The sequence below is a fragment of the Pseudorasbora parva genome, chromosome 21, assembly GCF_024679245.1.
Source record: "Pseudorasbora parva isolate DD20220531a chromosome 21, ASM2467924v1, whole genome shotgun sequence".
Lineage (NCBI taxonomy): Eukaryota > Metazoa > Chordata > Actinopteri > Cypriniformes > Gobionidae > Pseudorasbora > Pseudorasbora parva.
The window spans coordinates 19,749,574-19,774,820 of NC_090192.1; the positions used below are offsets into that span (position 1 = coordinate 19,749,574).

Consider the following 25,247-nt stretch of genomic DNA (forward strand, 5'->3'; position numbering starts at 1 on the left):
CGCGTATCCAATGCCGCGGGTTGACGAGTTGCTTGATCGGTTGGGCACGGCTCGATTTTATTCGACGCTGGACTTAACAAAGGGCTATTGGCAGATCCCCTTGTCTCCATTGTCCAAAGAAAAGACAGCTTTCACCACGCCGTTTGGATTGCACCAATTTGTCACGCTTCCTTTCGGGTTGTTCGGGGCGCCCGCTACCTTTCAGCGCCTCATGGACAGGATTTTGCGTCCCCATGCCGCATATGCTGCTGCCTATCTGGATGATATCGTGATTTACAGTCACGATTGGCAGCGGCATATGCAGCATGTCAGGGCGGTCTTGAGGTCGCTGAGGGGAGCGGGGCTCACGGCCAACCCAAAGAAGTGTGCGATTGGGCGGATGGAAGTAAGGTATCTGGGCTTCCACTTGGGTCATGGACAAGTGCGTCCCCAAATTGATAAGACCGCAGCAATTGCAACCTGTCCGAGACCCAAGACCAAAAAGGAGGTTAGGCAGTTCTTGGGGCTGGCGGGATATTATAGACGGTTCATACCAAATTATTCGGACCTCACCAGCCCTTTGACTGACCTTACTAGAAAGGGGCTACCAGATACGGTCCAGTGGACGGAGCCGTGTCAACAGGCTTTTACCCGAGTGAAGGCTGCTCTATGTGGCGGGCCGCTCTTACACTCCCCTGACTTTTCTCTCCCTTTCTTGTTGCAGACTGACGCGTCGGACAGGGGGCTGGGCGCAGTCCTGGCCCAGGAGGTGGAGGGGGGAGAGCGGCCGGTGCTGTACATTAGCCGTAAGCTCTCCAAGAGGGAAGCTAAGTACAGCACCATAGAGAAGGAGTGTCTGGCCATCAGGTGGGCCGTTCTCACCCTCCGCTACTACCTCCTGGGGCGAGAGTTCACCCTCTGTTCGGACCACGCTCCTCTCCAATGGCTCCACCGCATGAAGGATACCAACGCGCGGATCACCCGTTGGTATCTAGCTCTTCAGCCGTTTAAATTCAAGGTGGTCCACAGGCCGGGTGCTCAGATGGCTGTGGCCGATTTCCTCTCCAGAAATGGGGGGGGGGGGGCTGCAGGCCGGACGGCTCCCCGGCCTGAGTCGGGCGGTGGGGGTATGTGGCAAGGGGGGCGTGGTTCAGCGAGGTCTGCAGCGGGAGAGAGAGCCGCGGGACGAGCGGTAAGTGAGTGGGTTGGACGCAGATTAATAACACCTGTCTCTTGTTCCAGTAATGAGCGCGGAGAGGGTATAAAACCTCGGCGGAACCAGAGACCAGAAAGAGAGAGAGACGGACGGTTGATGCTGAAACACGGACTGAGAAACCGGAAGCCGGAAGTACCGACCCGGAAGTGATCGCGAGTGTTTGGAGTTGGAAAGAATCTCCACACTACTAAGTGTGCTTTTGATATTGAGTTGATAAATAAAAGAGCATCAACCGTCCAGCCGACCCCCGTGTCCTCTTCCTTCCTCACATTAAGAACTTTGTTACACAGACCATGTACACCCTTTCATGGAAAAGGATTCCCTGGTGGCTATGGCCTCGTTTGGCATGTTAGAGTGCCCTGCCTCCAAGAATAAATGGTTCAGGAGTTTGAGGTGTAGAGCTGGCCTCCAAATTCCTTATATCTCAATCCGATCGAGCATCTGTTGGATGTGCTGAACAAACAAGTCTATACATGGAGGTCCCATCTAGCAAATTGCAGGACTTAAAGGATCTGCTGCTAACATCTTGGTGCCACATATCACAGCACACCTTCAGGAGTTTAGTGGAGTCTAAGGGCTTGACGAGTCAGGGCTGTTTGGCAGAAAAACGGGGGACCAATACATTATTAGGTCATAATGCTATTATGTGTATACACACAAACACAGTATTAGTTTGATCAAACCATCAAAATATGAGGAAAATATATATTTTTAAAATATATTTTAAATATGAGGGCAAAACAAAAACTCAAAAACTAAATTTGGTTAAGGTATTTATCTGACAAAATTATTTTGCAAAAAAAAGGCAAAAAGCTCACGGAATACATTGACCACTACACCATAATCTGTTATTAATATTTTGTTGGTTCTCTCTTATGTGTTTATAATTTCTATGTATGACAGGCAGGCCAAAAAAACATGATAATTGAATATATATGATTTTTAATTTAGAAATCAAATCATGGCCTCTGTCTTCTGTTCACTCACTATATTCATATATTCCTATAATTTGTAAAACATATCACATTTCAACATATAACGTTTTGGCTCAAAGTTCACCTTAAAGCGTCAATGTGTTGTTTTATTGTGCCGTTTAGGTTGATAGCATTTACAACCAAGGCCAGGCAGTTATCACACACTTGACAAGCAAATCAATAACATTGATATAATAGTGGAAAAAAATACTGTCCAAATGTGAAGGAACTTACAGGAACAAACATCCATTTATCTAAATCTAGACTGAAAATAGCTGTGCTTATAACTCACAGTTATTGTTTAAACAGTTCAGATCTTTTCATTGTCCCCTAAAACTTGACTGTAAGTGGCTGCTTTATGCATCCTTCATAATATTCCAATGATAATATGATATCAGACTTTCAGGGATATAAGAATGATTTATGGTGGAACCAGTCAAGTCGGCCCCGTTATCATAGTGCTTCCCTCTGCCACAGTCACAAAGTTACTCATTGCACTTGATGGTGCACAATGTCAGTGGAAGTAGAGAAGCTAGAGCTCAAAGAGCTGGACAAAACTTTGCTAAAGAAGAATGAATCCTCAACCAAACCTCTGAGCAAATATGAAAGAATATTACAGCCGTGTGTTGCCGAGCTGGTGGGGACAATGTTTTTTGTCTTCATCGGCTGCGTGTCTGTCATTGAAAATGTGGAGGCAGCAGGAAGACTTCAGCCTGCACTTGTACATGGTTTGGCAGTGGCTGTGCTGGTGGCATGTATGGCAGAAATCAGGTAAGAATTTTTGGTTACACTTTATTTTAAGGTGTCCTTGTTAACTATACATTTAAGCACAGAGTAATATTATCTAACAGCATGAACTTATTATTAGGATTAGAATTAGGGTTAGTTGCAAGTAATTATGCATGTGTTATAGACACACGTAACATATGTAAGGGCAAATTAAATAAAGTGTTCAAAATGTATTTATTTTTATGCACTTCTTTGGATATGTTAAATTATTTCTAAATGATGAACGTGAGTTTATATCTCACCTGAATTATTATTATTATTATCCTCCATGCAGCGGATCACATTTCAACCCTCCATTCACCATTGCTATCTGGTTGTGTGGTGGAATTCAGCTGACGATGGTTGTTCCCTACCTTATCAGTCAGCTTATCGGAGGTGTGCTGGGAGCTGCGATGTCAAAGGTGTGAACAAGAATTCCTTTATAATACAAGAACAGAAAATTAATATTGGGATTACTTTCCATATCGCAAAAAAGTGCTCAAAACACCTGTATTTTCAAGGTTATGACATCACACAAAAACTACATGAATGCTACCGGAGCGGCCTTCGCTGTTCTTAAGTCTGATGAGCAGCTTGGGAAGGTTGTGTTTGCTGAAATGGCCATGACGTGTCTAGTAACTATGGTAGTGCTGCTGGGGGCAGTCAATGGAAAGAGCAAAAGCCCCCTGGTGCCCTTCATGGTGGGCTGCACTGTTATCATCAATATTCTGGCAGGGTGAGTCTGGAGCAAAATAACACAAAGAAAAAAAACACTTTATTCAAAGTTGAAGTTGTGGCTTTATATATGGTCAAACACGTGTTATTGTTAACATATGACAGAAATTAAGCTCAAATAGAGTAGCTAACAAGTTTTTGATCAGTGAATGTCAGACATAGTTTTGTCCGTCATTACCTGCATCGCCTTACGTTTTCATCTTAAAAACGCATAAAGTTTATTGTAACTATATGGACACTCAGTTTTTATATCATGTTATAAAAGATGAAGTGCTTTGAGAAGGCTATATTTAAAGGGATGGTTCACCCAAAAATTAATGTCATCACTTAAGGTACAAGGTGGGCATTTTTTGAGCAATGTTGCCAAATATGTTGCTTGTGCACTTTCCCATTGAGAATGGGCAAAAAAAAAGAAAAAGATATCTGGATACTTCTGATCGGCCGTGGGCCCTGTGTCTCAACCATAGACCGTAAAAAAATAGGGAGGAGGAAGCAGAGCAAGAAGTACAGCCGCGATATCAAAAGCCTGTCACAGATACAGAACAATTAATTATGCTGGTGTGAAATGAACAATTATGGAAATAATTGCTAAAAGCTAAAGCTCCAATCTGCTCCCAAAAAAAAATATTAGAAAACACATAGGCGGGTAATGAGCTATACTGGGACCGGGGCACATTTAAGACCCAGTTAGAACCCAGTTCTTCAAAAACAAAGGGTATATATATAGATTTATTCACATATAGCCTTTGTTAGAGGTGGACAAAGTACACAACTTCATTACTTGAGTAAGAGTAAAATTACTACTAGTCAAATATTACTCCGTTAAAAGTGAAACTTGTAAAAACAGATTTTTACTAAAAAAACATCAAGAATTGTTACTCTGTAAGTAAAACTACAGAAGCATTTGTTTTTTAAAAGTACTTAAGTATTAAAAGTAAATTTCTTTTTTTTATGTCAACGCATTATTTTATTATTGTTGTATGCACATTATGCCATCATGGTTTAAGCCAGTCAGTGATGCTCCATCTGACATACTAGCATACGACTAACTTAAACTACTTTAAATACTTGTAAAAAAAAAAGTTACTCTTTACAAAGCGTTGTCACTTTAAGGCCGAATGCACGGATCCAATACACTGATACACTTAAGATTTTCAACTGTTTACCTTCACTTAAGACATAATCAACCTTGTTTATGTGAATACTCGACAAAATTAAAATGTTGACATCCACCTTCTTCCATTTTGCTATCTATCTATCTATCTATCTATCTATCTATCTATCTATCTATCTATCTATCTATCTATCTATCTATCTATCTGTCTGTCTGTCTGTCTGTCTGTCTGTCTGTCTGTCTGTCTGTCTGTCTGTCCGTCCGTCCGTCCGTCCGTCCGTCCATCCATCCATCCATCCATCCATCCATCCATCCATCCATCCATCCATCCATCCATCCATCCATCCATCCATCCATCCATCCATCCATCCATCCATCCATCCATCTATCTATCTATCTATCTATCTATCTATCTATCTATCTATCTATCTATCTATCTATCTATCTATCTATCTATCTATCTATCTATCTATCTATCTATCTATCTATCTATCTATCTATATAGCTTATGACATTGCAGCCAGTTCATTATCAAAATGAAATACAGTCACCAAATATATAAAAAGTTCTGCTGGCTGTATGTGTACAGCTGCTGAGGAGTGCAAGATGAGATGTTAATATAAGTTTTAAATGGGCAACAGAAACAATCACCCAGTGCTCAGCTTCGGGAAGGGAAATAGGTCTAAGGAGAAGGTGATGGAGATGAGAAACAGGTGTGCTATTTAGCACAGCTATACATATAATTAAATTGCTAACAACGATATTGGATGCCTGTTTGTGGCCCAATCTAATTTTTATAGGCTCCAAAATTTGCTGGTGGTGCCCCTAATCATCTCTACTCCTCAAACACATAAAACTTCACACTCAGTGTTTCTTAAGTAAAGAAAACTATGTACTTTTTTCAAAGAATCCTCTCTTTAATTACCCTTACACTGCAAACAAGCAGAGACAGTTTGAGGGGTGGAGTACTTCATTTATGATGGGGGGTGGAGTTATGAGGTTTGACTGACAGTCTGATGATCCAATGGAGATGTGAGGTTTAGTCTGAAGCTCTTTTTAATACTTTTCATTGGTTAAATATTTGCAAAACCCACAAACATGGGGATTAAGAAAATTGTAAGATATGAGGTTTCTGCCTGACACTGTAAAATTGGCGCATTTAGTAATTATCTTACAGAGTAGGTATTAGACTAAAATATTTTTTTTTTTTTAAATGTCATTGTAGAAAATGCGGAACTTAGACTTACAAATGTTTAAACTGTAAAAAATCTGTAAAATAAAACAAAAAAGTAGGCTACTGGCTTATTACCTAGACACTATCCAGTAATGTAACGGACATTTCCTAAAACACAACGCAATGACGTTCAAAATTCAAAGTGCAAGTAAAACTTGTGTAAAAAATAAATAATCCTATGTAAAAATCTGTCAACTTTATTTAGTAGACTTGTACCCTATATTTTTTGTAGGCCTATGTATAACATCTATAATAGAATTTGAGTCTGAAAAATCTATGTTGTATATTTCTTAGAGGAGACGTTTCTGGCACCTGTTTGAACCCCGCGAGAGCTTTTGGACCTGCTCTGATGGCTAACTACTGGTCTTATCATTGGGTTTATTGGGTCGGTCCGATTGGGGGAGCTCTGGTGGCTGCTGTTCTCGTGAGGTCAGTTTGCCTTGATATAAAATAATCCATATTTCCTTGTTGAGGTCTTCTATGTCAAGAAAGTATTTTTAAAAGCAGATTGTTTATTATTTTCACAGGCTTCTGCTTGGAGATGAGAAGACACGAGTTATAATGAAATGACATTGGAGCACATCAAGAATGCAAAGCCTCTCAATTCATGATGCCATTACTTCTAAACACTCTAAATATTTCTTTTTGTCTTAACAGCGTATATATTGCCAATGAATTTAAAACTGTGGATTAGTGTGCTTGCCTTTTATAACAAATGGCCAACCCTTTTTCTTTTTTTCCAGCAGATGTCAGTAAACTGTCTGATAATGTTTCACTGTTTTGTTTAGAATTCACTCTAATAAAGTTTATTACATTTTTATATTATCAGTGTGTTTTAACTATTGCACATTTCATCAACAAAAAAAATGTTAGTGGTGGTGAAACATTTCATCTTTCCTCCTAAGACCCTTTTTATTTAGTTTTTTTCTTCTTCATGTAATTACATTGTTTAGACCATAAGAAACAAATAGATGTTTTTTCTTGCGGAAAATTATATTGTATTCATATGTTATGCTATTTCCTTGTGGACAACTGGACTCAGTTGCTTAAAAAAATAAAATTACATAAAATTGTATGTATAACAACAATTGGATTTTTCAATCAAACAAAGGGAAATTCACCAATTAATTTTGTTGTACCAAACTTTGTTTAAAGATGATTTTCAACTATGAAATATATAACGGAAAGAACTGATATACCATGTTACTTTATTATTCAATATGTGGGTAAAATGGCCATACGTGGATTTTCCCATTCTATGCAACTCTAATATGCATATTAATGTTCTTGGAGCAACATATAGGCTAATGAAAAAAGAAGTGTAATAATGGGACATTTTATAATAATATCTAATATTTCATATGAATATTAATTTGTAATTTCTTTCCATTCACTTTTTGTGTCGGTGTGTATATTATATCAATGCCCGGTTTTGTAATTATTTGGAACTGTTATGTATGTTTTATTCTTGTTTTTTAAAAGAATAAATTTGGGAGACTTGGTTGTCACAAGTGTTTTATTTTTTTTAAACCAAATGGGTTCAGCTTATTGAGTCAGGTGGTAGTAGTTTTGAGTAACAGAGTAATTTTTACTGATAATATCAGTGTATGTTCTCTGCCGGGGCTGCTCCTACACACAGAAAAATAGGGTGTCAAAATTGTACCTTTAGGGGTACATCTTGTCGCTGGGGCAGTACCCTTAAAAGAACCAACGTTGTACCATTTTTACCACAAAAAGGTTCATAGTCGTACCTCAAGGTACGCATTTGTACTCAAAGGTACTAATATGCAGGAGTAAAACAGGTACAAATATGTCCTTTTAAGGGTACTGCCCCAGCGACAAGCAAGGTACAATTTTGACACCCTATTTTTCTGTGTGTAGCCTATCATTTCCTTTTCTAAATGTTTTTGAGCAGTCTTCATTATAAAATAGCATAATTAATAATTTATTTTCCAGCCTATATTTGTAACAGATTTTACAGTAAACTATATTATTATTTAAAACGAATAACCTTTCATTACTATTATTTAAAACTAATAACAGCAAATGGGTTCATGTATAAAACCCAAAAAGCTGGGTCAAAATAACCCAGCATTTGTTTCAACAGTCTAATAGTTACCTGTATTTAGCATTTTAGAGTGTTTATTGCAGTAATAGCCTAGGCTACTAACGTTTTATAATATTGGTAGCTTTTTTCTTTTCAGACAACTTTGAATGACCGTAAATGCCCTATAACCAAGACTTTCTCACGTGACTCAAAGCTGCTCGCGCTCATTTCATTCTATTGCTCTCTCTCTCTCTCTCTCTCTCTCTCTCTCTCTCTCTCTCTCTCTCTCTCTCTCTCTCTCTCTCTCTCTCTATATATATATATATATATATATATATATATATATATATATATATATATATATATATATATATAGGCTATATATAACTATGTGTATTATGATTTTATGATATGAATGTATGTAGGCTATATAGTGCATATCCTTATGTAGCCTAGTCTCGAAATCCGACAATTGTTCGAGTTGTGTTCAGTGTTCTATTTGTGAAACATGATCTAAAACGTCCTTATTATGACAGAATTCATATGGTCCAATAGGCTATAGATTCTGCAAACAAATTTAGATTTAGTTTTTTCACGTGTTATATGGAACAAAAATGCACTTATATGTCTCCAGATGTGTTTTTATTGACATGTTGTTGACCAAAATCGATAAAACAACATTCAAACTTCTTAACAAATATCAAACAGGTTAACGATATTTGTCAGACAAAGCCAGGGACAGTCTTGCAAGGAACTTGTCCATGGCCAGGTGGGCTTCAGGTGTGAAGTCAACAGGGAAGAGCATGGCCAACACCACAAGAATGTTGTGGGACAGGATCTGTTAAATGAAGATTAATGGACACCATTTAGAATAAGGCCCAGTTATTACTAAATTAGCGTCAGACACATTATGTTTACCTTGAAGTTAGCAGGATCGACTCTCAGCTGAAAGGCGTGCAGCTCGCTAAGAGTGAGCAGGCCGGCGAACAGGTCATCGATCTTTTCAACAGCCAAACCGATTCCACCGACGACCTTCTTTCCATGCTTTCTCACTGGAGCAGAGCCGGGGGCCAGGTCGCTCCAGTGAGAGAAATAGGTCTTGGTCTGAGGGTAGACCAAGAGCATTCTGCAACACGGTGGGACATGTAAGTTTCCGTTTCAGAGCCTTACCATATGTACAGTTATTTTCATCGAAATGCAAGACTTCAAGTCTGATTTGTCTTACCTGGACAGCGCCTCATTGCCGATATCCTCAGCCTTTGGGGAAATCTTTGCCCAGAGGGCCTTCACGGTGGCTTTGTCCTTAGCAGAAAGACTCATGTTGAACGAATGGACGTGCTATGGTCAAATACTTACCCACCTAAACGTTGGTCCTCTTTTTAAGCGTTTGTAGTTGAGTGGGCACACCCAAGATACAGCCTAATTGCGTGTCAGATTGAACTCCTGCCAGTGCACACTAAAAATTGACTTGATGCCCATTTTCCCCTCCTCATTTTAGGGATGATAAGCGATGATATTGTACGTGCGTGCGTGCGCACTTGACCCAGCAAACACAGCAACGTTGTAAAAACGTTTTTTTCACGTTGTGAAAAGGTCGCGATAACGTTTTTATCCGACGTATTTAATACGACAGATGTCGGGTTTTTTTCACGTTATAAATACGTTTTTTCACAACGTTGCAGAAACGTTCTTATAACGTCTTTATCACGTTGCCACGTCTCCTTGTAACGTTGCAGAAACGTCTTTATCACGTTACCGCGTCTACTTACAACGTTGCAGAAACATATTTATAACGTTTTTTATCACCTTACCATATCCTCTCCTTCCAACATTGCAAAAATGTGTTTATAACGTTTTTGTCACCTACCACGTCCATCTCCTTCCAACGTTGTAGAAACGTACCACATTCAAACTGGTTCTTCACTTCACACATGCTGTGATCAAAATGTTTTTTTGTTTTTACTGTTATATTTAATATAAAAACAATATTATAACTACAGTAAGAAAAATATATTGTGGTCTTTTTAGATCTCTGTATAATTTGTCAAGGCTAATCACACGTTATAATATTTCTGTCAATCTTAATATTCAGCTTATTAATAACGCTTTTTACATTTCACCTTACCTGTAGGCCTTACCTCTGTTTGTTTCCCATTTTATTAAACTACATAAACATATGTAGTACTAATAATTTATACTACACACAACATTTGTCAGTCATTGTATTTATTCACACAATATAAAAAGCAATATGATAGAGGTAAGTTCACAAAAAAAGAAAAATCTGTCATTTACTCATCCTTGCATTATTCCAATCTAAATCTGTATGACTTTCCTTTGTTAAACACAAAGGGAGGTGTTAATGTTAACCTTAAGTCAGGAGATATTAAGCATAATGTTCCTTATACACTATTCACTTTTTTGAACAAAAGAAAGTGAATGGTGAATAAGAAACATTAACTCGAATGTCTAACAAAGTCATACAAGTTTGGAACAACAACAGAAAAGTTACATGATAACAGCTTTTTCATTTTTAGTAGAGATAATGTAAATTGAAATCATTGAGATAATTGTAGAAGACTACAATTAAAGCTCTCATTAATAATAAGAAAAAAATTCTAAACAGATAAATAAAAATACCGGTATGCCAATAAAACAAAATGGTACAAATAAAGTACAGCACATGCAAATTATGCAATGACTGGGAATTTAAATAAGAACATGAACAAAAAAATGTAGAGAAAAATCCATAAAAATTCAGTGCACAGATGTTATAACAAAAGAGATTAATCTATAAAATGTAAATTCTCATTTTAACTAATTACAGATTATGTTATTGCATATGTTATTTTACTGCAATCTATTTTTTCTATTGTACCTGGTGTACATTAAACAAGCTAAAAACCCCAGGAACAAAACCCAGAAGTTTTTATAAGCTGTTGACCCCAAAAAAACGAGTGTTTAAAGACTAAAGTGGATACAGGCACTTGAGACAGAGCGCGTCATGCTATATTACACTGAGAACTACACACACTGGAGGGGAAAGTAATCAGCGACAGGAAATATAATATATAATATATAAAACTGACATTTGGATATTTAACAAAAGGTTTACTGCACACGTAGGCATATGGAGTGTCAGGATCCCAAAATTGACCCATTCTTCTTGCTGAAGCTTCACGTCTTATTGCCTGTATCCACTTTTGTCCTTAAACGCTTGTTTTTTGGGGTCGACAGCTTATAAAAACTTAGTTATGTTTTTTACCTTGTGTGCTGCACACCTCGTCACATATGAGCTTTTAGACATTGCCGTTTTTGTTATAAGTAAAAAAAGACGAGGTGACCGCTTCACGCAACACAAAATCAATGGAGAGCGTTGGAATGTTTCCTCCCCGGTGTGGGCGTGGCCTAAATACACTCTGTCTCTATTATTGTTCAATAAATAATATTTTATAATATTGGCATACCTGATTTTGAGAAACAGTCAAGTGTTTTAGTCTGTTTCACATTGGTACACTAAATAGATGTATTATAGCAAACAAAGTTTAGTCGTGTTCCTGAGTAATATCTGCATGCACCTAATTCTGCAGAGAACATATAATACACCATTAGACAGCAATCCATATGAGACAGAAGTCTGGTCTGGAAGGTGGATCTGGAACCAACTTCTGTCCTGGTTTTCACAACATCTCTTGTTTATCCCTCTTCACAAACTGCCCTGAAATACAATTCAAACATCAACAAGGATTGTTATAAATATAATGTGAGGTTCATACATTCACAATGCTCATCTGGCCTCGGTGGTGAAGTGTGCAGAAAATTCTGCCGGACTGAAATTTAGTCTTTTAGTCTTACCCTTCTTATACTAATGGTAACAAATTTATAACACAACAATAATTCACTCTCAAAACTACCTCTCTTTAATACTGCAAATACCACGTAGAGCCAAACATGGATGAAATCACAGAATCCAGTCACAAATGGAATTTACTGTAGAATTTAAGCAGAACGTTACAGAATTTGAAAATATTCTTTATGTATAAATCAAAATAAGGGCTCTACAATGAATCAGATATTGATACAGACTAGTGTCTGAATATTAAAGCTCAAAAAGACTGGAACTGAAATCTGAAGTCTTTGTTCTGCCATGTCTATAGTATGTAAATAACTACTACTACTTAAACCGAAGCACGCCAGACACTCGTGATGATTTCAGTATCTACTGTCTCCCTATACGCACACATGAACTGCATCTGCAAAGTTGATCTCAGAGTTAATTAATGAACATTTAACCATTTAATTTGCTAGAATGATCAACATATACACACATGAATGTATGTATGGTTGTATGCATGTATGTATGTTTTACTTACAAGTCAGATGGTTCATAGTGCTGGACAGCCATCACAATCTAGGAACATAAACAATTTGTCACAGAGCCAACAATAAGTGGTAAACTATACAATGTCACTCAGGTAGGTTTATTAGAAATAAATAAACTAGTGCATAGGTGAAAATGCAGCAAAAAAAAGAAAAAAAGATTAATATACAGGATATATACAATATATAATATCGTAAGATACCAGAATTTACGTTTAGGTTTTACAGATGCATGGTTATATACGTGGTCAATACTTGTTTACTATGAAAGATCAAACATGTTTGAAATAGCGCATGTGAGTGACGTCACCGAGTCACGTAAAGTGCAAACTGTTTGGTTAAATACTTAAATTAACGTTCCTTTCATTCAACCATTGACAAATAGCCAGCAAAACATTAACAAAACCTCTTATCTACACATAATATGGAATTAAAAGCCCAACTTTCATAAATAAGAGCTCAGGACTATAGTTAGCCTAACGTTACCTCTCATTAGCCTAACGGTTAAGAGGCTAACGGACTTTTTCCGAAGACACTAAACCATTTCTTAAAAGTAAATATTCAACAGAAGCGTGTTAGAAAGTGTCAAGAACAGTTGTATGTATTATATGTGTAAAATTAGGGACTTAACTTACCTGAAATTAGTGAAAACAACAGTGACAGACGGAGCTTTGCTGCTTGTTGTCAGACGAGCTGCCCCGTTTCCATGGTAATTCCATCCGCTCCAGTTTGTTTAAAAGCGACTCGAATGTTCAACACGCACGCACGTTAAACACGTCATGTGTAATTTGTGCACTGTTGCGTTACCATGAATACATATTTTTATACTGAAGTATAATATCCCGATAGTTAAGTAGGCCACCGTTTAAGTGGAAACTGCAGCCTATGCCTACGTAAAACTTTAAATGGAATGAGAATGAAAGCTTGTATAATATAAAATAATATTATATAATATAATATAATATAATATAATATAATATAATATAATATAATATAATATAATACTCTAATATAGCTATTCTATCAGTTAAATGAGCACCTTAAAGTATATTCACAACATTGATATAGAATGCTCAGCTCTGCATCAGCCTCATCTGTTACTCGATCAGTCACTGAATCGTTGATGTTAAAATGTTACTGTCACGTTCTGTTTATATTCTGTGTATATTTTTCACAAACAGAACGTAGCCTACCGTTGGAGGTTTGGCATATGGTTGTATTTTGGTACTACCATGACGTTTTTAAAACGTTTTATTCCAACGTGCAGATAACGTTATTTTAACACCTGAATAAAACGTCTCCCAAAAGTTGTAGTTTGGTCTAGTTTTGTTTTCGTAGTAAACAAACGTGATATTTACGTTTTTTTGACTACTTAAAGAAAACGTCCCAGATTGGTATTTTCACAACGTTTTTAAAACGTTTTATTTTGGTTACATTATTTTTCTATTTTAAAAAACGTTTTTAAAACGTCTTTAAAACGTTGTACTACAACATTACCTAATTGCAACCAGAATACAACGTTGTGGAACGTTGTAAAAACGTTTTGTGTTTGCTGGGGAGTCACAAGGCGTAAACTGAGAGAGATCCCAATCAGCCCACGTCCGCATCTTCAATAGACTATACGTGTGACCTGATTTGAATAATTATTTAAATGATTTAGTAAGTTGTTTAGTTTAATTCTTAGTATGCTTCCTGTCCTCTTTAAATTTAGCCTGAATTATTTGTACCTCCTGGGAGCCACTGTCGAGGACATATTTATTTTTCTGACACCATACAGTTTTAAGGAGCACATTCAGGGCTTTTCAGAGATACCATTTGTTTTGAGGTTTCACCAGGACAACAACATCTCTTGGTCTTTAAAAATGAAGGAATGATCTTAGATCATATTTTGCAATTATTATTTAAATCTGACTATTTTTTTTAATTGTTTGCTATATCAACATCTCAGGAAAATTGTTGTTTCTAAACATATGACTTTCTGTTACAAAACCGGGCACTGATTTCATACAATCATCCTCATCAGGCACTTTGGGAGACGCAACACGTGAATAGGGAAATAAAGTAGGTATCAATATCCCCATGAATTATACATACGAACCCCCCACCCCACTACCCTAAACCTACCCAAGAGACCGTGTCATACGCCATAAAGTGCGTATCATATGCACGCGAAAAACAGCGTATCATATGCACGCAAAAATGAGTTTTGGCGTATACATTCCTTCCATGACATTGCACACTCGTACTTTTTATATGCATTTATGTGTGATTGGGTTGGAGAATCATCTTTAAACAAAGTTTGGTAATAAAAAAATCCCATTGTTTTAGACTATATACACATTTCATTTTTTTAAACAACTGTCTGATGACACAACTTGTACAAACTTCAAACTGTCACGTCAAAATCAAATATTTCAGTCAAAATATTTCAAAACCTACAGCGTTGGTTACACCGACAACTTGTACTGAACACTAGAGATCAATTTGTAACACTGTAACAAAAATGTAACAAGAATGACATTCAGGAATACTTCTGCAGCTCAATGTCTTTTACTGTAAATAAAAGAGTGAACACATAGCCTATACAACGATCTGTAGGGATTTTTTTTTATTTTATTACACTAGTACTGTAAACATTATTTACAGTATTATGTACATTATTTTGTCTTACATTAGATATTTGGTATTTGAGAAGTTTAAATACCAAAGATTTTAAAATGAACACGGTAAGCAACACAATACAGTCCACTGCCAATTACTGTACAGTGAAAAAAAATCAGCATCCCCTGCAGATTTCGTTACATTATATACAGTCATGAAACGATTACTTTATAATGACTAGATTTCATAGGAGCTAGGTCTTCTGACAAAAAAGGCCTACTGTAATTTCTAATTTCTTCAAAAAATACAGCAAGGCCTAAAATAAAAAATAATATAAATGCCACGATCGTGAGTTTGAGGCTGTGCAACATGTGCTGCAGTTTACTGTAGATGAAATTGTAAGTATGCGTAAGAAGAATATGTTTCCCTTATGATTCTTTCAGCTCTACCTCAGGTTAGGGTGTATTATCTTCTAAAGCACGACCACCTGTGCCCCTATCCTCCTGAGATTCTGACTGATGTGTCACCAGTTTTGCCAACGCTATAATAAATGATATTTGAGTTTATATTGTGATGCTTAAATAAAATATTAGGTGCTTGTGTTTTATATGATTAAACCTGTGTGAAACGAGGGCATTTTTGTGTAAGGTTTTGCAGAAATCATTTAGAAAATTGGAATGTGTTTGAAAACGTTTTGGGAACGGAATGCACCGTTTGGTAAATTGTGCTAACTGAATAAGTTATAGTGTGTTAGCAATTGACAAAAACCTATTATTAAGATTTGAATATTATTATTTATAGTAAACATGAACATTTGTTTTCTTACAATGCACATATTGTGCAATTTTCTTTTATTAATATAATGTAGGCTATCATTTTTAAATAAACAACCCAATGCAGTTTATTGTGGGTGTTAATTTAGTTTAGTTGTACCACTGGCCCATGCACGCCTGCTTATACTGGTTTTACTATGAATACGATGTATAGGCCTATCAGATTTCATTTTTTTGCTAAATCGCATTATTAATATAACATGTATATATAAAGGGTTAAAATATAATAATAATAATAATAATAATAATAATAATAATAATAATAATAATAATAATAATAATAATTTTACAAGGCACATTATTGTAAAAACAAAACGACTAAACATCCGAAAACAGTTTTTAATTAGGCCTACTCTGATTTCTTATTATGAACTGATTTAGAAATCGTTTATTTCATTAATTGGCTCTAAAATGTTTGCCTGGTGAATCGATAAAATGCCCACGCCCTTTTATTTGGTAGGCTATTTGATGAGACTGGATTTTTTTTTTTTTAACCACTCAGTCAAATGCATTTTTTCATTTTTGAGATATACGCAATGGAGAGTCTGTTAGTAGAGATAAGGCGGAGTCGTTCGTTACTAATGTGCGTATGCATGCGTGAGATATCCAACAGCTGAGACCACAACAATAATTGATAATCTTTGAAAGTCACGTTTTTGTAATTAGACAACTGATTAGACTGGGAGTACAACAATTACATAAAAATAATGGCTATTCTACAATATCTAAAGACTTTATCCTTTCCAGTTGATCCACTTTTTATCCAGCGTCAAACAATTTTTTTTTCTGACTTTTTTTCATGAAAAATGCTGTTATGCTGCGAGTCTTTTGCTACTTCCAGTTAAACTTCTAGAAGATTGCAAACGTCCAGAATCACTACATAGTCAGCGTCATGCCCATGAGAGGTTTCAGCCAATCAAGTGAGCCCGCATGTATTGGCTATGCAACCCGATGGCATAAATAGTGTCGACAAGAGTGGAAGGGTATGATTCATATTCCTAACGGAGAAGAAATCATAAACTGACAACATGGTTGTGTGGACTGACGAGGAGCGTGCCTGCATCCTGGACATTTTCAGCAAGCTTAATTATGAGGACGTTGGCCCCAAAGCCTTGCAGAGGTATGATGCCCATGCTCCTCATTATCATAATTCATGCAAGTTTTCTTTGCTACAATTGGATAAATTTGCGTATGTTGCATCTATTGCAGGGCCTTGATTGTGTATCCCTGGACCCAGAGGTACTTCGGAGGTTTTGGAAACCTGTACAATGCGGATGCCATCATAGCCAATCCGATGGTCGCAGCCCACGGAACCGTTGTGCTCCACGGGCTTGACAAAGCCATGAAGAACATGGATGATATAAAGAACGCATACAGCGACCTGAGCGTGCTGCACTCAGAGAAACTGCACGTGGATCCTGACAACTTCAGGGTATGCACGCATCAGCATATACAACTCGTATATGCATTCAGACACCATTTAAAACATCTATAGCGACACTCTTCTGGCCTTTCTGTTTCAGCTGCTGGGCGACTGCCTGACAATCGTGATTGCAGCGACGATGGGCGCCTCTTTCACCGCCACCGTGCAGGCTGCCTGGCAGAAGTTCCTCGCTGTTGTCGTCTCTGCTCTGCGCAGACAGTATCATTAAAAACTCTGAGATATGGGGAAAATATTGCATGTCTCTAACGCAATAAAGAGGAATTGATGCGGCCGTCCGTTTAAAACCATCATTGTCCGAATATCATTAAACCGATATAGTTCCCCCAAAACTGAACATTGTCATCTTTTACTCAGCCTCATTTATTACAATGTGGTAATTTAGTGTAATGTTCATTTAGTTTGTACTGTAAAAAAATAATGTTGGTTTAACTTAAAAAGCAAGTAACCCGATTGCCTTAAAATTTTGAGTTTATTGAAATTACAAATTTGAGTTGATAAAATTAAGGAAATTGGTTGAATAAACAGAAAATCTAAATATTATTGTATCTGAACCACAAAAAAATGGATAAATCATGAAAATAGCTCAATTTGGCATGTCTCACTGCGTCATCAAAAATAAAACACAAAATTACCCAATATGCTTACAAAATATTTTTATAATATTTGAATAAAGGTTGTCGATTCTCAAAATTTTTAATTAACTGATTTTTTTAATTTCAATGAACTCAAAATTTTAAGGCAACCAGGTAACCAGGGCTGCATTTCCCGAAACCTTCTTAACTCTACGTCATTCTTAAGTTATACCTTAAGGTATCCCTTAACGTTAATATGTGTTTCCCGAAACGAACTTAGTTAAGAATACCTTCTTTAAGTCATACTTTCGTAAGGTTGGTCTGGACCACTCTTAGCTATACCTTATTACTATTAAAAGTTAATTCCACTAGTGGCCACCACTGTGAAAAAAAGCTTCTTTATATGTCAGTCTATCCGAATATAATTCCGAAGTTGTAATATACACCCAGTGTTCAATTAGGCTAGTTGAATAGTTTTTTTTTTTTTTTTTTTTTTTATGCAAGGATTAAAATTGTTATACGAAATTTCATAAATTTCTTTGTCATAAAATTTCATTACAAACACTAATGGTTGTTAGCTTTTTAATGATATTATCCAAAGGTACATCAGCTGGCAAACCATTAGACAGGAAAGGCTTAGGAGCCTATTTAAAGGGAATGATTGTGGAGGGGAGTTTAGTCAAACTTTGGCAGCGAGGCAGCGAATATAATTGTGCTAAATCAAAGACGGCGCTGTCCGCGGAGCCATTTAGTGTATGTGCACTATTTCATATGTGAAAACTTTAGTCCCTGGCTACCATGTCAGAAGCTGCTATTAAAAATAAATTTCGCCTACCACGAAAGCAAATTCAGCAGCTTTTAGATCTTGTTGGATCAACTTTGTCGAGACAAACTGGACGGAGCTCAGCTACTAAAATCAGCTGCTGGCGGCTCTTCTCTTTCTTTATTTTTTCTCCGCCATATAGCAGCTGATTATATGTTTTGCGTGTTGCGTTTTTATTGAGTAGGCCATCTAATAATATAAATTAGTTATTTACACAATAATGTGATGCAGCTGCTGCATGGTCAATCATCCCTGGTTGTGGATTAAATCAAGACACTATGGAAAATATATTGTAATAATTTAAATGACGCGTGATGCTCATGGTGCGGTTGAGCATGAGATTCCTGGTTCGTGCACTCATTTCAGAATTATGTAAAATTTAGGTGCAATTTTGTATGATAAATGAAAGTTCAACTATTTCTGAAGTGGTTCTTTTATAAAGAACATATTTTTTTCGCATAACACAGTGAAACAGCCCCTGCATAGAGTAAATAATCGATTCTTGAGCCATCGATAGAAGCCAATTCAGCACCGCCGCCACGAACAGCACCCGCTTACGTCGCACTTAAGAAGGTATACCTTAAGCAACCTCCTAAGGTATAGTTCGGGGAACACACCTAGAAATGGTATACCTTCAGTTAAGTTATACCTTTAGAGTCTTCGTAGCGCGCTAAGAGACAACGTTATCGGGAAATGCAGCCCAGGTAACTAAAATAAAAAATAAAAAATTACAGTGATGTACAAAAATGCTTGGTATATAATGATAATAATAGCCACTTATATGGGAGCTGATTAAATGGTGCAACAAGTGATACACTCAAAATAATAACTTTTCCAAAAGTTCTTAAAAGACCCATGTTTGCCCGAAAATCATTTTAATAGACTAAAAGCAACTTTTGTGCAAATGGTTGTTTAAGGTTCTTCATGGAACCATCAATGGCAATAAAAAAAACTTTTAGAGTGATACTACTTTACAGAAATACCAACACTATAAAGAAAATGCAGGTCTCCAATTGAAAATGTTGTAGTGACTGATCACACCTAAATATTTTAGTTGGCCAAATTGAATTTCTGATTAAATTGAACCAATTCACAGAAATTCAATTTGGCCAACTGAACAATTTTGATGTGATAGGTCACTAGAACATTTTCAATTTTCAATCGCATAGAAGAAGAGGTGAAAAGTACAGAATGCCACTCTAAATACAAATTATTGTACCGTACCAGTTTCTTGGAGCAGAAATCAAAGGAAGAAAGGAGGGAAACTTGCAATTAAAGTGATGGAGGAGATATTATGCTGCCTGCAGAAACAAAGATAAAAACTGCATTTCAATTCTAAGCAATAAGCAGTGATGTACAGTAGCGTTGGAACATTTGTGAGCTCTTTTTTTGATCAATACATGCAAATATCCATATAAAATATAGTGCCATTAACTATTTTTTACATTTTATTTCAAGCCTTTTAGACCTTAGGTTTTAGGTAAAAGTTAATAAAGGAACATTGTGAAGGAAATTCATATCAACTTAAAATCACATTTTAATCATGCTGATTTTTGGAGGAGAAAAACCGAAATGGCACTTCGTGTGATGTTGATTAACTACATAAAATGAGATAAATATATACATTTTCTAACCTCCATATCTTGAATTTTGTGTTCATTCACATGCATTCATAAATGCATTTGAATACACAGAATAATGCAATGAAATGTTTGTTAATATGAAATATTTAATCATGGAAAGGACAAAACAAATGATAATGAATGAACCCCTAAAAGGTTCCATATAGAATTGATTGAACCCTTAAAAAGGGTTCTATATAGAACCTTTTCTTCTAAGAGTGTACAATCAAGAAAGATAAAGAATGATGCTAATTGGATGAAAAAGAAAAACAATGGGCAGTCAGCCACCTTAAAAGAGAAATGATAAGTCCATGGAGTAACTGCGTCACAAGTTTGAGGAGTAATGCACCTGCAAATGAGATCACGAGTTAGAACTGTATAAAAGTGTGAGCCAGGGATGAGATTGTCAGATGTTCAGCTGGCATCTCACTTTGTTGGTTCATACAATAAAGTTTATTTTCCTGAGACCTGGAACTGGTTGGGAACTTCGACTCAGTGGAATTTTCTTTGACATATTGAAGACAATATGGGACTTCGAATTTGCCATGATAACATGCAGTTGTAAACAGTTATAAAGCTAATGGACACTGGAGTAAGTGCCGGTATCCCCTCTTCAATTTCCCTGCCATGGTTCCTCTGTGGATGTTCTCAGTGGGCATGGTGTGTGGGGACGCCTATTTACTGAAGCCCTCAGAGAGAATGCCTGGCTGTGCCATTATGCTGGCCAAACCGCCGCAGGACGCCAACGCTCCAGAAGGAACATTAAACATAATCCACAGACAGCATGATGCTGTGAATGTGAACTTCATCTGTTTGATTGCCTCCAACCAGGCTGGTGAGAAATAGTAAGGTAAGTGAGCCTGACATAGTACATTTCATCCATCATAAATAAGGGTACTAAAGCAATTATAAGTAAGCCTACCAAAGCAAAGGTTTATGAACAATGTTTTGACATGCTCTTTAAAATAAAAAAGTTTAATTTTAAAAAGAAACATCGATTTTTGTGAAATGGATCATTTTATGCAGAAATGGCTGGTTTAGCTAAAATGGGCCGCAGTATTCAGCTAAAATGGGCTGCATAGACACACACACTTTTACACAGATTTTTTTTTTTTTGTCAAAAATGTTCTAATCTTTAACAAAATGTTTGAAAAATATTTGAGACGCATACATGCACACAAAATACACTAATGCACAGAAACACAAACCTTTACAATATGATCAGTTCATTTTTAATTGCATTAAAAAAAATTTTTTTTTTGCTATTTGTGCAACAGTATACAGTGTTAAATTATTACACATTTATTGTTCCCCTGTATGTTTTAGGATTACACACCCTTGCCGTGACATCTTGATAGCAGTCACAAACATCTAAATTCATGTTTCTTTATTCTCTTTTATACTTTCTTTGTTCTGCTAAACACAAAGGAAGATATTTGGAAGAATATTTGGAACCAGGCAGATCTTGTAAGCCATTGGCTGCGATAATAAAATAAAAATCAAATTAATAAAACGTATAGGCCTACATCAACTGTAACAAATGTCTCTCAATCTTTTAATTGAAATAAGAACATTTAATAATGCATAGCAGAGTTTTATTCCTTGAATGTGTACATTAATTCAGTAACAACGCATGACTTTCAACCTCTTATTGAAACAATGGATGGCTTGCAACATGAAAGAATTACAGTAGGAATGGTAAGACTAAGCTGCTGTCTCTGCAACTTTCATACGTCTTGGAAATCTGAAACAATAAAACTGAATATGCAGCTTAAAACACAGCATAGATGAATTGTAAATGGTCTTGAGTGTATGCAGTTCATTACATCAGTTATCATCATCAGCTGAATGTGTGCTGGACCTGACACGCAGGTACAAACACACTGCTGACACTGCTTTTTCCTACAAGACCATGTGGAAAATATACAAAACCGAATATTTTTTCATAATTGTCTATTTATATAGGCTACACCATCTCTCATCATTTAAACCATTGTTGTGCTTTCTGTAGAGTTTATGATTCTAAAATCCTAACATTGGTATGCACATGAATAATTATTTATGAAGTAAACATAATAATCCATCAATACTTGAAATAAATGTTTATTTTCACACTTGGCCCAAACAGCAGTTAATACACTATCACTACAACTGATCTCTAACTTCATAGTTTCACTAAACAGAAATTAACATGACGAACTGTGGTCGAAAGTTGATGACGTAACACCAGGTGGTTTATGATTGGCCGCTTGATAAGCCTAAATCTGATTGGCTAAAGAATACGACTGCTCCGGTGGGAGGAGAGCTGCCAGGAGAGTCTCAAAAATCAACCCGATCACACATACATGCGTATAAATAGTACGAGTGTGCAATGTCGTGGAATGTATACGCCAAACTCATTTTGGCGTGCATATGATACGCTGTTTTTCGCGTGCATATGATACGCTCTTTATGGCGTATATATGACACGCGCTTGGGTAGGTTTAGGGTAGTGGACAATGTGGTTTACAGGGACTCTTCATAGGCGTAATGGTTTTTATACTGTACAAACCACATTTTCTATCACCTTACACTGCCCCTGCCCCTAAACCTACCCATCACAGGAAACATTCTGCATTTTTACTTTCTCAAAAAAACATCATTTAGTATGTTTCACGTGAATTTGGTTTCATGCATGTGAAATTGGCTACACATGTGTGCATCGTGTTTTTTGCATGAATTATTAAAGAGTCTTTTCTGCTTCCATAAGAGAGTGCAGAGCAACATGTGGCAAAGAATCACAGTGTGGTGATGTCTGATGCCATCAAAGAATACTGAACTAGTTGGTAGGTCAAAGATGAATGGCACTTTTCATGGCTATCCACATAAGAGAAGGCCAAAGCTTGTTGCCTGAACATGCAAAGAGACTCCTTGAATGCAGGTGACCTGCCGGTGCTGCTGTGGGACCTCTCACCAGTCCAAAGAACACAACATTTACTTTGAGTGTTGACAAGCTATATTACATTTAAAGGACAATTGCTATCATTTCTAATATTTGTAGCAAATGGCTTTTCTGAACTGCTCAATTATCATTTTCTTGAATGGCTATATGAGTGCAGAACATACAACATTTTTTAAACTTGCTGAATAGACTGATTAAGCAATATATTTAAATTGCTAATTTTGCTCTCAATTATATTTCCATGTTATTGCTCATACACTCATATAGGCCTAATATAAATTCATGCCTGATAAATTGATATATGATATATAAGTGGTCATTCGTACTTGTAAAGAACATATCACTTAAAATGTCCAATGTGCTAGCCAGTCTATAAACATATAGAAATATACTCAATTGTCAAAAAACTAAAAGTCACCGGCTGATGATTTCAAAGTTCGGGCTTCAAATCACACCAGTGAGATTTTTGTTTTTGTTGTGTGATTTCGTCAATCAATGTGAAAAGTTTAGGTAAGATGTCACTAATAAACTATCAGATTTCTTTAAAATTACAATCAATGCACTCCCACTATTATAGGGGACACGTCTGAAATTAACCTTCCTTTTGAACATTCAAAACATCGGCTCCTATATCTTTAGCTATCGCCAAAAAAAAAAAAAAAAAAACTTCTCAATTGGAAAAATAAATACCAAATATCAACTACAATGGCTTTTACTAAGGGACCATTCATTCTGATATGATCTCCACTTCCTGCCCATCCCTTTCTCAAGCCTTACAAGACCTTAAAATACATGATTTCCATTTTTAATGTTTAAATTCTACTAAGGGACCATATTATTAAAGAGAAACACACATTATTATTATTATTATTATTATTATTATTATTATTATTATTATTATTATAATATTATTATTATTATCAACATGAAACATAGAGCTATTACTACTAGGCCTACTAGAATATTACTATTGTTATTATTTTTTGGTATGAATAGCTTAAGTATAAATGTATTTCTGTTACTATGATTATCTCAAATTGCCTCTATCCACATCTATATCACTGAAATATATTATTGCTTAAACAGCTATTCAGCTGTTTTTTGTTTGTTTGTTTTTCTCTCTATTTGTAATTGTTTTGTTTTTCTATCCTCTATATGTGTATGTCACTGAACCCTTTCCTTGTATAAGTTCCTATGATTGGTTAATTTGCTTTTTTTTCCCTCAAAATAAATAAATAAACAAGTTCAGAACAAAAAATGGACGTAATTTAAAATACGGGTGTAACGTGTACAATTAATAGGTAGGCTTTTTAGTTTTTTTGAGGCGGCTTTATATTTTTCAAAATTGTAATTACATTTTTATTATTAAACATTTACTTACAGAATACAAAAGTGAAAATCCATAAACCAGAAAACAGAGCCAGAGGTTCAGGTTCAGGGACTGACGACCATTAGGCTATATTACCTACATTTGAATACGAAGAAAGAAAAATTAATAAATAAACGAGGAAGTAGGCTATCAATTAAACACAATCCTTCCCACAAAACAAAATAATAATAATGAAATAAATTATTAAAAGAACGCCATAAAGTAAGCATACATTTAAAGTTTTAGTAGCCTTTTTGTAGGTAGGCTATCTCTAGGATACATTGGCCTATAGTGTAGATCATATACATTGAGAAAAATAGTTTATGAGCTTTTCACCTTTTGCCATTTTAAGGCCATCTACGCAAATATGTTTAATTCGACTAGGACTGGACCTTTGTATAAATGCAGCATAAACAGACATGCTCTCTATGTCGGGTTAAATAGGAACATGTAAACAGCAAGAAATGTCAATAAAGAACCACACTCTGGCGATTAAAGAATATAGAAGTTCATCCACGTGGTCAAGCCTATCGCTTTCTGGACTATCGGCCAGACAGATCTACTCGATATACATGGGCGGCGGCCTTCCCGTCCT

The 25,247-nt window shown here is 36.2% G+C and overlaps 3 protein-coding genes and 1 long non-coding RNA gene across 4 annotated transcripts; 2 read left to right on the forward strand and 2 right to left on the reverse strand.

Moving 5' to 3' along the window:
• Positions 1–2,680: 2,680 nt before the first annotated feature.
• On the forward strand, positions 2,681–7,340 carry aqp8a.2 (aquaporin 8a, tandem duplicate 2). The gene is made up of 5 exons (XM_067429660.1): positions 2,681–2,940; positions 3,233–3,359; positions 3,459–3,673; positions 6,315–6,449; positions 6,548–7,340. The coding sequence occupies exons 1-5, from the start codon at positions 2,681–2,683 to the stop codon at positions 6,588–6,590; spliced, it is 780 nt and encodes a 259-aa protein (XP_067285761.1). The 3' UTR covers positions 6,591–7,340.
• Positions 7,341–8,708: 1,368 nt separating this feature from the next.
• On the reverse strand, positions 8,709–9,546 carry hbae5 (hemoglobin, alpha embryonic 5). The gene is made up of 3 exons (XM_067429344.1): positions 9,293–9,546; positions 8,986–9,193; positions 8,709–8,905 (listed from the first exon to the last, which is right to left on the reverse strand). Exons 1-3 carry the CDS (start codon positions 9,385–9,387, stop codon positions 8,777–8,779), a joined length of 432 nt encoding a protein of 143 aa, XP_067285445.1. The 5' UTR covers positions 9,388–9,546; the 3' UTR covers positions 8,709–8,776.
• Positions 9,547–9,626: 80 nt separating this feature from the next.
• Positions 9,627–13,173, reverse strand: LOC137055811 (uncharacterized). Its single transcript, XR_010900083.1, has 3 exons — positions 13,083–13,173; positions 12,441–12,478; positions 9,627–11,785 (listed from the first exon to the last, which is right to left on the reverse strand). It is a non-coding gene; the product is annotated as an uncharacterized lncRNA (long non-coding RNA).
• A 3,692-nt stretch (positions 13,174–16,865) lies between these two features.
• On the forward strand, positions 16,866–17,667 carry LOC137055481 (hemoglobin subunit beta-like). The gene is made up of 3 exons (XM_067429271.1): positions 16,866–17,001; positions 17,091–17,313; positions 17,405–17,667. The coding sequence occupies exons 1-3, from the start codon at positions 16,910–16,912 to the stop codon at positions 17,531–17,533; spliced, it is 444 nt and encodes a 147-aa protein (XP_067285372.1). The 5' UTR covers positions 16,866–16,909; the 3' UTR covers positions 17,534–17,667.
• The last annotated feature ends 7,580 nt before the right edge of the window (positions 17,668–25,247 follow it).

Coding starts and splice junctions, on each gene's coding strand:
- aqp8a.2 (XM_067429660.1), top strand. CDS start 2,681: ATGTCAGTGGAAGTAGAGAAGCTAGAGCTCAAAGAGCTGGACAAAACT. Junction 3,360..3,458: donor TGGGAGCTGCGATGTCAAAG/GTGTGAACAAGA, acceptor TGTATTTTCAAG/GTTATGACATCACACAAAAA. Junction 6,450..6,547: donor GTGGCTGCTGTTCTCGTGAG/GTCAGTTTGCCT, acceptor TTATTTTCACAG/GCTTCTGCTTGGAGATGAGA.
- hbae5 (XM_067429344.1), bottom strand. CDS start 9,387: ATGAGTCTTTCTGCTAAGGACAAAGCCACCGTGAAGGCCCTCTGGGCA. Junction 9,194..9,292: donor GGCAATGAGGCGCTGTCCAG/GTAAGACAAATC, acceptor ACCGTGTTGCAG/AATGCTCTTGGTCTACCCTC. Junction 8,906..8,985: donor TCGATCCTGCTAACTTCAAG/GTAAACATAATG, acceptor TTCATTTAACAG/ATCCTGTCCCACAACATTCT.
- LOC137055481 (XM_067429271.1), top strand. CDS start 16,910: ATGGTTGTGTGGACTGACGAGGAGCGTGCCTGCATCCTGGACATTTTC. Junction 17,002..17,090: donor GGCCCCAAAGCCTTGCAGAG/GTATGATGCCCA, acceptor CATCTATTGCAG/GGCCTTGATTGTGTATCCCT. Junction 17,314..17,404: donor TGGATCCTGACAACTTCAGG/GTATGCACGCAT, acceptor TTTCTGTTTCAG/CTGCTGGGCGACTGCCTGAC.